The 14,003-nt window shown below is 37.9% G+C and overlaps 1 protein-coding gene across 4 annotated transcripts; it reads left to right on the top strand.

The window, feature by feature from the left end:
* The first annotated feature begins 3,321 nt into the window (after nucleotides 1-3,321).
* Nucleotides 3,322-13,058, top strand: LOC131235121 (IAA-amino acid hydrolase ILR1-like 3). 4 transcript variants are annotated; one of them, XM_058232256.1, is made up of 5 exons: nucleotides 3,324-3,825; nucleotides 5,242-5,278; nucleotides 5,701-6,008; nucleotides 7,946-8,074; nucleotides 11,060-13,058. In XM_058232256.1, exons 1-5 carry the CDS (start codon nucleotides 3,454-3,456, stop codon nucleotides 11,432-11,434), a joined length of 1,221 nt encoding a protein of 406 aa, XP_058088239.1. In that variant the 5' UTR covers nucleotides 3,324-3,453; the 3' UTR covers nucleotides 11,435-13,058. The 4 variants fall into 4 exon arrangements, with proteins under 4 accessions (XP_058088240.1, XP_058088239.1, XP_058088238.1 ...); XM_058232255.1 differs by having other exon boundaries at nucleotides 3,339-3,825; nucleotides 5,242-5,367; nucleotides 5,694-6,008; XM_058232258.1 differs by having other exon boundaries at nucleotides 3,583-3,825; nucleotides 5,222-5,367; nucleotides 5,694-6,008.
* The last annotated feature ends 945 nt before the right edge of the window (nucleotides 13,059-14,003 follow it).

Below are 14,003 nucleotides of genomic sequence, written 5' to 3'. Positions count from 1 at the left end.
TTTTAAACTCGAAAAAGATGGTTAAGTGCTTCTTGCATTGACATTTTGGTATTCTCTTTCAGATTTTGAACCTGAAAGGAGAGCAAAATAGCATAAGAATACACATTTAGGCACCGTAATTTAATTTTTAATTTGAGAAACAAATAAAATATCTCATGCATTAGCTTTTTGTTACCCTTGCTTATACATTTAAACTGTACCATTTATCACCACCTCAATGTTTGGCATTAGGAATCATTAACAAGATCTTAAACTTAGAAAGAAGGGAAAATGTATTATGGATTGGTATTTTGATGTCTTTACTTAGATTTTTAACTTAGAAAGTGGGTAAGGGTCTATTTGGATGCTACTAAATTTGCAAAATTTATGAATTTGACAACTAATGTGTTTGGCTCGGCATTAACTCATAAATTCACTAAAGGCCTGTTTGGAAGTGAGATTAGGTGGTGTGGAATTGTATTTGATCTATGTGTTTCATTTGGCATTTGGAATTTGATAGGATGTGGATTGAATTAATCTAAGTATTTGATATTTCAATTTCAATAGAAGTAGAAGATACATTGAGATTTTTGGTGGAATTCAAAATCCATTGCATTTGTAGACCCTACATTGATGAATGTGTTTCATCCATACCATCCATCCATATAGGCCCTTTACATGTGGCACTCAAGTTGCGTATGAATATATGTGACCAAAAACAGTTATGAAATCTAAAATTAAAGTTGAACAAGAAGGTTAAGTGCTTCTTGCATTGACATTTTGGTAATCTTTCTCAGATTTTGAAAAGAGAGCAAAATGCCATAAGAATACACATTTAGGTACCATTACTTAAATTTTACCTTGAGAAATGGAAAAAATAAAAATAAAAAATGGCTTGCTTGTAAATTAAACTTGTACCATTTTACACCACCTCAAGGTTAGGCATTAGGTATTATTAACAAGATCTTAAACTTAAAAAGAAGGAAACATACATTAGGGATTGGCATTTTGATGTCTTGTCTTAGATTTTTAACTTAGAACGTGAGTAAGGGTATATTTAGATGCTATTAAATTTGGCAATTAATGTGTTTGGCTTGGTAGATACATTCAATAAAGGCTTGTTTGGAGCATGGGATTAAATGGTATGGAATTGTATTTGATCTATGTAAATTTTAGTAGGCAATTGGAATTTGATGGGATGGATTGAATTAATCTCAAAGTATTTGACCTTCCAATTCCACCAGAGATACATCAAGTTTTTGGTGGAATTCAAAATCTATTACATCCGTGGACCCTACATTGCGCGTGTTCCATCCACACCATCCATCCATCCAAATGGGCCCTTTACATGTGGCACTCAAGTTGGATATGAATATAGGCGACCAACATCAATTATGAAATCTAGTCTATTGATCACAGTTCCAACATCCATCGTCGATTTTACTATTTTCCTAAAAGAAATAATTTAATCCTCAAATGTGAGATTGGATGATCAAAATATCATAATATTTCTAGACATAATCATTATGTAATAATAGTGTTAATTGTATTTAATGTAATTCAATACCACTTAATCTGGTATTCCAAATATGCTAGGCTGACCTAACCCAAAATGGCTAGAGCTTGAGTTATTAAACATGGCTCAGGACATTTTCTTAGTGCATGCTATAGAGTACACCAGTATTAGTAATGTAAACTATAAAGCTCATATTTTAGTTTAGGATATATATATAGGGAAAAGGTACTATGCGCTTGACCTCACGATAAGCTCCCGTGAGGTCGAGCTGTGTGGGCCCCACCGTGATGCGTGTCGACCATCAACACCGTGCATTTGATGGGTCCCCTTTAAATTATGGGCTATCCCAAAAATCAGCCGTATGCGGAACTCAGGTGGGCCATATCATCTAAAATCATGTGAAGACACCATTAAAACATAAAAACAACTTGGTGGGGCCCACCTGAAATTTTCATGCGTCTGAAACTTGGTCTGAACCCTCATCCAAGTGGGACACACATAATGGATGGGCTGGATTTGCAAACCACATCTCGGTGGGCCCAAAAATTGATTATGAATGTTTTAATGGTGCACGGCCCCTTTCTACTTCTGTATGTGGTGTGGCCCACACAAGTCATGGATTGACTTGATTATCTACAGCATTTGGGTCTCCTCTTCCATCAATTAATATCTGTAAATGTTAATATATTAAAAAACCATTAGTAAAAAGAAATTTACTCTGATCAGCAAACGGCATATATATATATATATATATATATATTTATGAGACTAAGTTGCAGAACAAAGAACCGATCTATACATTAATGATATAAATAATAATGACTTATCTTGAAGTATCTATGAGTTGACTCAGCTGAGTTTTTATGGGAGTATTCCAATTTTATTTAAAAATTTTTTTTTTTTTCTACATACAGCAGTAGATGAGTAATTTATTTCAGATAAGCAAGTATGAGTTATGATTAATTAGTAGTTATTTTTTTACTCAAAGTTATTTAATCATTTCAGCTACTCGTTCTTTATATATAGCTTTTTTACCATTCATAAATTGTTGAAGAGAGAATCAAGAGAAGAAGATAATAAATACCTTGTTTAATTACTAAACATACATATATGTTTAATAAATAAAAATTAAGCTAATCTACTCAAGGCATAAGTAGCTTTAGGTAACTTAAAGGTCAAAGGCCCTATAAGTTCACTCAGTGTTGGTAAGCTTAGCCTCCAAAGTCCAAACCTTCGTCGCAAGTCCCTATTGTGGATAAGCTGCGCCGCCACCTCACCCAAGATTGTGCGGCCCTTAGCGTGGGGACGCCTTGATGCATGTATTCTTTATCCACACCATACATCTGTTCTGCCAGGTCATTTTTGGGCATGAGCCCAAAAAGAAAGCAGATCCAATTCTCAGATAAACCATACCATAGGTAACAGTGTGGTGGTTGAAGGCCCTATCATTAAAAACTTCCTAGGCCCACTGTACTGTGTCGTAATGTTTATTTGCCATCCAACCGGTAGATAAGGTCATATAAACCTGGATGAAGGGGAAAATAAAAATGAAGCAAATATCAGCTTGATCAAAACGTTTGTGGCCCATTAATGGTCAATCACCACTGTTTCCTACGGTATGGTCCACCTGAGAATTGGATCTGCATCATTTTTGAGCTCGTGCCCTAAAACGATATAGAAAAGTAGATGGACGGCGTGGATATAGAATATTGCATCAAGGTGGGCCCCACCGTCTTGGGTTAGGTCTGGGCCGCACCTGATCCGCTCCCTAGGTCCGCCCCCTTTCTCTCTGGACATGCCCCATCAATTACGGGGCCACCATCCCAACAGTCTAGATCACCAAGCTATGGGCCCCACATCAGAATATCATGAAATATCCCATGTTGTTAGGATCAATTAGTTCAATTCATCATCAACCAAAGGCCTCTCCAACTACCAGATCTGTCTAAGTCTTCTCAATGGAGTTTCCACCTCTTCTTCCACCAACCACACGCCTCCTTCTCTTCTCTTTCATGTCTTCCACCTTGCTCCTCTCATGGGCTTCTCTGAATTCGTCCCCCCAAATGGAAATTCTCGTTGGGAAACTCCTAGAATCGGCGCGAGATCCGCATTTCTTCGAATGGATGAAGAGTGTAAGGAGAAGGATCCATGAGCATCCAGAGCTCTCTTTTGAGGAGCATAAGACGAGCGAATTGATACGATCGGAGCTCGATTCGATCGGGATCGAGTACTCATGGCCATTCGCGAAGACGGGCGTCGTCGCATCAGTCGGGTCAGGTGGACCGCCTTGGTTTTCTCTAAGGGCAGATATGGATGCTCTTCCTTTGCAGGTATGTAGGGCTATATACCGAAAATCAGTGTATAGTTTTCTCTACTGTCCTTTAATGGGCCATCTTTCCAAAACTGCACAAATTGAATGATCCCAACCGTTCAATCCATGGATAATTGTTGTTTCGAAATGAGTGACAGTAATTCAACCAGCTCTATCATCTTATTGATTGGGGCAGAACCAATCCAATGATCCCAACCGTCCAATCGATGGAGCCGCAGTATTATGACTCCTGACTGATACAACAGTAAAGAACATGCCATCAATCAGGCCAACCAAAAAAAAATAAAATGATGGGGCACGCTGGAATGGGAGATACAATCTATCTATACACCAATTTTTTTATGTATAGCGGATCATTTTAGGAGTAAGTGATCCGGGGTACCGCGTGTTTGCATTCACTGCCGCTTGATGGCAACTGACCAGCAGCGATCGGCAGGGCCCGCCACATGCTTGATGAAATGGTCCTGCTCAAATTAGCCCCACAAATGCCTAGAAGTGGGTCCCACTCATCACCACATTTGATCACAAGCGTCCCACTTGTCCGCAGCATCTGTCATATCAGATTGTTGGTCAGTGAAATGCATAGTGAATGTTTGCTTGTATACAATACACACATGACTGTTCCTCTTTCAGAAATGAAAGGATGAAACCTACTCTGCCTTAATGTCCCATGCTTCTTTAATAAAATTATCGTTACTCTTCAAACTAAAGAAGTACTGGAATGTAAATCTATAAAAATCAGGAGTATCATATAAAATTCTCTTAGAAGAAATATAATTTTCTATACGTACTAACAATGATGTATATAGATAGTCAAGTGGTGCTCTTTACCTCTGTCAAATCCTTCATTTTCAAGTAATCCTCATACAAATCAATCCATCTCTACTAAAAAATTTCACCTTCTACTCAATTTATCAATGGGTGACGACCACCAATCTCAATTTTTTATATTTATCCCAAATGTTTGTTTGAATAATTGATGTTTTATTGAAAATTGTGTTTAATTTTTGGCCTTTATTCTGAAATATACAGAGTTTTAAACATTTAGTCAATTATATGATTTGTTTTCCGAACATACCAAGTTTTGCTGACTATGGGTGGACCATGAGTGTATGTTGAATATAGGCCATTGCTCATTTTCTCCAGCCGTCGATTTATCTCAAAAATACAATGCCCACTTGATGATTTTTGGGCCAGGACATATCCAGAGTGGGCCATTGATGATTGGTGGATCTCTTACTCACATGCCAAGCTAGTGCATGAACCGTAAATCGCATCTTCAATCTATCGTGGTGTGAATTGCCTTAGCATTCCTCTTTTAAGTGTATATCAGAGACTTGTCTTTAGTCTATAGTTTGTATTTTCTCTCCATATGGATGTTTAATCTCTTACAGTGATGATGACTGTTTTGAAGGAGCGGGTAGAATGGGAGCATAAGAGCAAGCACAATGGTAAGATGCACGCTTGTGGTCATGATGCCCACATAACAATGTTACTTGGTGCAGCTAAGTTGCTTCAATGCCGAAAGGATGAAATGAAGGTAAATCCATTGCCAGTTCTTCTCATAGTTTTAAAACTTGGTGACTCGGCTCGAAACCCGGCCAAGTCAACTTGACTTGGTGAGAAATTCACAAACTTAAATGAGAATTGATCACCTATGGGCGTCTGCACCAGTGGTGCATGGTATTTTCAGCCGTTGGATTCATTAATTGTTTTTAAAAAAAAAAAAAATCATTACCCCATTTTAAGCATCATCCAATGGCTAAAAATGTCATGTACCATAAGGAGTGGTGCGGGCACCTGTAGGTGATCAGTTCTCAACCTAAATCTCATGAGTTTGATCCTACCTCTTCCTTCCCTTCGAAGGGCACAGTGAAGATTGTTTTCCAACCGGCTGAGGAGGGTCAGGCGGGCGCTTATCATATGTTACAAGAGGGTGCTCTCGAGAAGGTAGATGCAATTTTCGGACTACATGTGGATCCTAGTTTGCAGAGTGGTTCTATTGCTTCAAGACCGGGTCCCATTATGGCTGCATCGGCCCCCTTTGTAGCCACAATTCAAGGGAGAGGTGGGCATGCAGGAAAACCACACAAAAGCAGAGACCCAGTACTTGCCGCATCCTTTGCCATCCTTGCCCTCCAACAGCTTGTTTCTCGAGAATCAGATCCTCTTGAAGGCAGAGTAAAATTCTTCACTAGCCACTGCATGTTTAGTATACTATGTGGGCAGGGGATAACATACATTTGTAACAACTCATGCACTGTACACCTAGCATACGTGTGTACCAATCTAGACCATCCCAAGTTATGGGCCCCATTGGATATGAACGCATAGCCTGAAAATCACAGTTGATCAGGTGGTAATAACCGTCCAGTTCACTGGATGAATTTGGATGGCTGGTGATTTTATTTCTAGTCATAAACTTTGTGGCTACCACTTGGGCTGTTGGGAAGGATTGTCCAATCGGCCAAATTGTCAGGCTATGCTTGTTCATTATGGAGCCTGCAGTATTGACAGCCTGGATTGGCATATGCATGCATGCCCACAAGTTACATACAGTAGAAGGGCTAGACTGTAATTTTCTTTCGCTGCGACTCGCTGAATTAGGGTGCATTTGGTTGCACCCAATATCATGAAACATTGCACCAAATTAGACTGATTAACCATGAAATTCAATTGCACCCAATATCATGAAACATTGCACCAAATTAGACTGATTAACCATGAAATGCAATTACACCCAATATCATGAAACATTGCACCAAATTAGACTGATTAATCATGAAATGTCATCGTATTTCATTATATTTGGTTAGACCTGCTTAACGACGACATTATGATATCATGTGCTCCCTCTCTCTCACGGGCATTTTATATCATTCACGTGACCCACATGAACTTTGGGTTGCCCCATCCTCATGGTGACATGGTGGGGCCCACTTTGTGTATGGTCCTACATTGACTACTCGCACAGATTGGACAGCCTGGATTGGCATATGCATGCATACCTGCAAGTTGCATACATTATAAGGGCTAGACTAAATCTGCCTTTGCTGCAACTCAAAGATTAAGAATGAAATATCATCATCACCTTTCATGATATTTGGTGCAACTAAACACACCCTTAGCATGGTTTTGAATATTGGTATCGGTGGGCATATCAACCCAACTAAAAATGGATACAATACATGCATCACGTATCGATATTGGACTGTATTGGTCAAAAAATCTTTTAGCCAAAAAATTGCGGAAAAAGATCAGAAAAAATGGAAAAAGCAAGATACTCAAGAATCCTCTCTTCTTTTTTTTTTGACATGTATATGATGGTGTATCATACCATTCTTTTATGAGAATATTGTCTGTCGGCTTGACTTATTAAAAGTCAACTGTTGGCTTGACTTATTGAAAGTCAACTGAATGAACGCTAATTGAATACAAATCAAGAAGGATTTGGTAAATTAATGCCCATTACATGAAATAAAATAAAAAGAAGATGAAAATATGAAAAAAGAAAAAACGTAGATGGTTCTTTATAATTTTTCTTGTAGTGTTCATTCCACTTCAGTTTGTTGGATCTCACGCAAACCTTTTGTTCTGATCCCAAAAATAAGCCTAGATCTAGTCTAAAATGACTTCCTAAGCTTCTTCCATGGTTCCAATGAAAAAGGAAAAGGAGAACGAGAGGAAAATTGGAAAAAAAAAAAAAAAGGTTTAAATATGGCCCTTTATGGTCGTTTCAGCCCATATCAACATGCATCCAATATGGGCCAACATGGCCCCTTTTTTTAGGGTGGGTCGTTTTGACCTTGTACCGGCCAACTCAAGCCAATACAACCCTTTTTCTTATGGTGGGCCATTTCCCCCCACATCACATGTCATACCAGGCTAATTCAGATACAATACAGTCGCATCAGGTAATACGATACCTATATTCATAACCATGTCCCTTAGTGATAGTCCTCTTTGAAAATGTTTCCATACTGTATATAATGATGTTTTCATTCATTATATGGAAGTAGAGTCTCAAAGTTTTTTTTTTTACCAGAATAATCAAAGTTGGTTAAGATCTATTGACCCTCATTGCCTCTGCTGACAAGTCTACTCACCAACTGATACAGGTAGTCTCAGTTGGGTTTATATACGGAGGCGAAGCACATAATGTAATCCCAGACTCAGTGAAATTTGGTGGAACTTTTAGGAGCATGACAACTGAAGGACTCGATTACCTATTCAAAAGGATAAGAGAGGTAACAAGTTTCATGTTTCATCTACAAACAAAGTTGTTCTAAACTTTTCACTGTTGTTTAAATGGTCAGCCCTTCGAAAGATTTTCCTGTACATGGTTCAAGGGGATCTTTGAGGGGTGTGTGGAAGCTAGGGCTGCAAGTTGACCCAAACAGGTCGGTTGGGTTGGGGCTCAAAAACTCCAACCCAATTTGAAATGGTGTTGGATTCAGGTGGAGCAAATTCGGGTTGGGTCAGGTTGTATTGGGAATAATCACATATATTTGTGTCAGGTCAGGTTGGGTCGGGCTAGGGTTGAGTATAGCGGAATTTAGTTGGAAGTCGGGTCGGGTCGGGCTTGGGTTGACCCTCAACCTGACCCAACCCGCCGAGTTGCAACCCTATAAGCTCCTGGACATTCATCAGCTGGACCCACCTTGAACATGCCCTGGCAAGAGAATTAGTCTGGTCAACTCATTAGATGTGGGCACTACTAGACTAAGGGCCTTTTTGGTTGACTAAGGGCCTATTTGGTTGAGACTGAAAATGCATTCATCTCATTTTATTTAATCATAATTATGTATGAGATATGCTCCAATGCTTTTAGAGAACTATATATTATAGTGCTCCTATTTGCATTGGGAACACTTTCTCCAATCCATTGATCCAAAACTGTTTATTTGGTCCAAAACACACACATAATGGGCTACGATGTGAACATCTAACCAACCAGACAAATACTGACCATTTGATCAATAGGCTTTAGTATGGATGATCAAGATTGTTTGCACAATAATATGCTCAACAATTTTATCCATCTATTTCTTAGGATCAATATGGATTGTTTATGATATTAAAGAATAACTTTTGTTAGGCAATTGTAACGTGAAATCAATGTTGATTAGATCATCCGATCAGTGCGATTTTTGCATCATAGCCCTTGAATTGTGCTCTTGACTTTATCGACAGTTTTAAATCAATCAATTGGAATGTTCGAGTGAACCGATACAACTAGGAGCACTGCAAATTACAGTGCTCTGATACCATTGGAACATTTCTCATTATCTATTAGAGATCAGTTTTTTGGTATGAATGATCTTCAATACATGCGAGGCGTGTATGTGAGCTTTAGAGAAGCTCGAATCTCCTTGGCCGTTTCCTTCCATGTTTATAGTATGTTTATGCCGATGTGCGGATATTTTCTTTGATAGGTAATAGTATCGGACTGTCCGATGAATTTATGAACCAGATAACCGAATTTTCTCCAAAATGTATTTAATTTTCTAACTATCTAATATATATGATAGATATATTAGAATGTATGTAATATGAAATGATCTTACATTTAGGTGTTTGCAATTATTTTTGAGGGCCAAATGTCATGCGTAAATAGAATAAAATATATAAATAATATTTAAAATGGCACCCCATATATGTAATATGCACATTAACATGTTCTACTATGATTAACACATCATATGACATCATTAAAACAGCAAAAGAATAATTAAAAAATGATTTTTAGAAATTTCAAAAAACGGGCGAAATAAATGCGTAAATAGAAAAAAATATAAAAAAATATAAAATGGCACCCCAAATATGTAAATTGCACATTAACATGTTCTACTATGATTAACACATCATATGACATCATTAAACCAGCAAAAGAATCATTAAAAAATGATTTTTTGAATTTTCAAAAAAAGGGCCGAAATAAATGCGTAAATAGAAAAAAATATTAAAAAAATATAAAATGGCACCCCAAATCTGTAAAATGCACATTAACATGTTCTACTATGATTAACACATCATATGATGTCATTAAAACAGCAAAAGAATCATTAAAAAATGATTTTTCGAATTTTCAAAAAAGGGCCATAATTAATGCGTAAATAGAAAAAAATATTTAAAAAATATAAAATGGCACCCCAAATCTGTAAAATGCACATTAACATGTTCTACTATGATTAACACATCATATGATGTCATTAAAACAGCAAAAGAATCATTAAAAAATGATTTTTCGAATTTTCAAAAAAAGGGCCAAAATAAATGCGTAAATAGAAAAAAATATTAAAAAAATATAAAATGGCACCCCAAATCTGTAAAATGCACATTAACATGTTCTACTATGATTAACACATCATGTGGTGTGATTAAGTCAGCAAAACAATCATTAAAAATGATTTTTCGAATTTTCAAAAAAAGGGCCAAAATAAATGCGTAAATAGAAAAAATTATTTAAAAATATAAAATGGCACCCCAAATCTGTAAAATGCACATTAACATGTTCTACTATGATTAACACATCAAATGGCATGATTAAAACAGCAAAACAACCATTAAAATTTGATTTTTCGAATTTAAAAAAAAGGGGCCAAAATTCATGCGTAAATAGAAAAAAATATTAAAAAATTATTAAATGGCACCCCAAATCTGTAAAATGTACATTAACATGTTCTACTATGATTAACACATCATATGACATGATTAAAACAGCAAAACATATTAAAAAAAGTATAAATACCTATTTTTGACGAACTTCTGAAAAATGGCCCACCAAGCTTTGATTCAAAAAAATCTGTAATATAATGTGTTTTTATCTCAAATACCTAACTAAGGTTGGTCGAAATTAGTAGTAGAAGGAGTGAAAAACAGTTTGGAAGCAAGAGGTTTCCAAAAAACAGCAATAAATGAGCTAAAAATGAAAAAAAAAAAGTTACCATTACGGGCCCGTAACGGCCGATACGGGGACTTTATCGACAGTTTTAAATCAATCAATTGGAATGTTCGAGTGAACCGATACAACTAGGAGCACTGCAAATTACAGTGCTCTGATACCATTGGAACATTTCTCATTATCTATTAGAGATCAGTTTTTTGGTATGAATGATCTTCAATACATGCGAGGCGTGTATGTGAGCTTTAGAGAAGCTCGAATCTCCTTGGCCGTTTCCTTCCATGTTTATAGTATGTTTATGCCGATGTGCGGATATTTTCTTTGATAGGTAATAGAGTCGCAGGCAGTCGTGCACTGTTGTACCGCCACAGTGGATTTCATGGAGAATAAACGGATACCATATCCAGCGACTGTGAACAATAAAGCAATGTACGAGCATGCAAAGAGGGTAGGGGAGATCCTACTTGGAAAAGGCAATGTACGCTTGAGCCCAATGATCATGACAGCTGAAGACTTCAGTTTCTACACACAGAAGATGCAGGGTGCGTTCTTTAGTATCGGCATAAAAAATGAGAGCGCAGGGTCAACCCAACCATTGCACTCTCCATACTTCTTCCTCGATGAGGGAATTCTTCCCATAGGAGCTGCCTTGCATGCTGCCGTTGCAATCACTTACTTGGATAGCCATGTCGTTGAGTCCTGACCAGTAAACAACTTGAGACCACCCTTGATTTACACAAGGACCAACCTGAATTTTAAACAGCCTGACCCTTCATCCAGACCAGCCTCTACATTTTTGGATTTGCAAAACACAAGCTCCACTTAAATCATATCATTTTCTACAGTTGTCATTACCATTTGAACTGATGTATGAAATATATTTTGCCATCTAGTCATTGGTGTCAGAGTCATGACATGCCAAAATTCAGATTTTGCATGTTCCATCTTAACCTTCAGCTTTGTATAATTTATGCATCGTTGATTCTCTTCTTGGAAAGTCAACTCTCTTGTATCTGCTTTTATTTTCGCATCTTCACCAACAGATTTCGAATTTGGAAATTCTCCAACACCATTGCATCTTGATAATTCATAATATGGTGTTTCCTCCATGAAATCGCACCAGTTAATAACTTTCTGTGTGCATGGAACTTTTCGAGTTAGGCGAAGTATTGTTGTTTTTCAACCTTCTCATTTTTGACGAAGCTCTTTATAATAGATTCATTATTATTGTTCTCTATCTTCTTGAAATTGATGCAGTTGAAGCTTAAGAAATTAAAGTCAATGGATTTTAACTCAGGAACACAAATCTTTAAGATGTCAGGCTTGTGTATCCCACCTTTTGTATCTTCAAAATATTCTTGGACCAACTTCTCCAATTCTTCAATATTTCTCCAGTTTTCCATCCTAAAAAAGGAAACGAGATTTTTCAATTTCAATGTCCTCATTATACTATTTAGTCAACTCAAAATTGCCAGTCATATTTCCTGCTATTGCTTCCTCCTTTACCATAAGACTAGAAGTGTCACAGGATCCTTCACTTTCAACTTCGTTGAGTTCATCAACCATAGCAATTTTAAATGAAGCTCTGAAGAACTTCAAAGGTGAGTGGACCAAGAATGAGTACCTAATCAATCTCATTGACACCACCAGCCACATTGACCTCTCTTCCAAGGTCCCAGCTGCGCTACATATTACCAACGGTTAAGCGATTCTGGTGGATTGTGTTCGGGCTTGTCTTGACTCATAACAAGATGGATTGTTGTTTCAACGAGCTTCAGGTTGATGGGAAGCCTATCAGAGCTTGTGTTGAGTCATTGACGATGCCAATGCCATCATTGTGACCCATGAAGGTCTGCTTCTTGGTGATGTTCGAGTCTTCCCGGAGAAAGGAACTGTCTCCTTCACCAGTTTGCATGGGTGGGCCTTTACTCTGGCCAACTTATGGGCGACAACTTCTTCAACATGGCCACCATGGAATGGACAGACAAAGAACATCGGATCCTCTGCCTGCAAGTGCAGCTGTTACAAACATGTCAAGGATATCATCATCTCATGCATGAATGATCACAAGGACAACTTAATGACTCTTTTCTACACAAGTTCCGTGTTAGTATCATGTGTAAAGAGAAGCCGATGTCTAGGAAGGTGTTGATGGAGTGCGTGATAACTACTACCTTCCCAAAATTGAATCATATCCAAAGCTCAGGTGGATCACACCACAGGAAACAAGTGCATACAATCTAGAAGCCAAATCAAACCGAGCTGAACCAAGCCGAATCTTGAGTCGAGCCGAGCTGGTACTACCATGGTTTGATTTTGGTTTTTTTTTTTTTTAAACGAGCTTGATTTCGAGGCTTGGTTTGGTTTAAACTTCTATTCAAACCAATCCAAACCGAGCTTTTTCAAACCAATCTTAGCTGAGCTTTCGAGTTGGCTTGGTTTGTGTCCAGCTCTAACTCTCACATTGCATGAATCAGGTTATTTTTGCTATTAGGGTGTGAAGAAGTTATTTTGATTGAAAGATAAAAAAAATTCATTAGAAGGCAAACCTCTCCCCTTTGCAAATCGCCTAACTTAATTTATAGATTGCTGAATAGAGAGCCAAACTGCCTTAGTTCTCAGTCATAAATAACCGCTCATGTTTTTTTTTTTAAATCTATATTAGTGCTTGGTGTACAGGCGTTCAGTTCAGATTGAGTTGTGAAAGGCTCTGGCACATGTACGGCTTTGGCACACGTAAATCCATACATACCGATGACTGAATTTGAAGCCCAACACCCACAAAACTTGGGGTTACTAGAAATTCACGTGGTGCTTTTGCTATCTTTGGAAGAATAATGCATGGACCACATTTAAAAACGGTGAGTTGTTGGGTGCCCCTACAAGTCAGTGACCAATGAGGGACGTGATCCATGGACAACAACTTGCACTGATTATACAACCGAGCCAGTGATCATATGCCATTCGTGTCCCATCTTCAATTTGTACAAGTGGGGCCCATTTTTCTGTGATCCAAAACCAATGATACGGTGGGTCAATGGTGTACGACCATGACGGAAGGGGGAAAAAAAAAATCAGAGACAAAAAATCCCATACCGCTCACTAGGTGGGCCAATAAAGAAGCGGTCAAGAAAGAAAGCACTACTATGATTGTTGATGCAAAATCTGGATCACCCTCCACTCCGCATGGCACACCTTCGGGGGACCCTAGTCTTGCACAAAGGATTAACAAAGGAGACCTTGGCTAAGCCGGGGGACTCTCCGATGCCTAA

This window comes from Magnolia sinica, chromosome 19 (assembly GCF_029962835.1).
Source record: "Magnolia sinica isolate HGM2019 chromosome 19, MsV1, whole genome shotgun sequence".
Classification (NCBI taxonomy): Eukaryota; Viridiplantae; Streptophyta; class Magnoliopsida; order Magnoliales; family Magnoliaceae; genus Magnolia; species Magnolia sinica.
The sequence above is the reverse complement of the archived record's forward strand: the minus strand, read 5'-3'. Positions and strand labels throughout refer to the sequence as shown.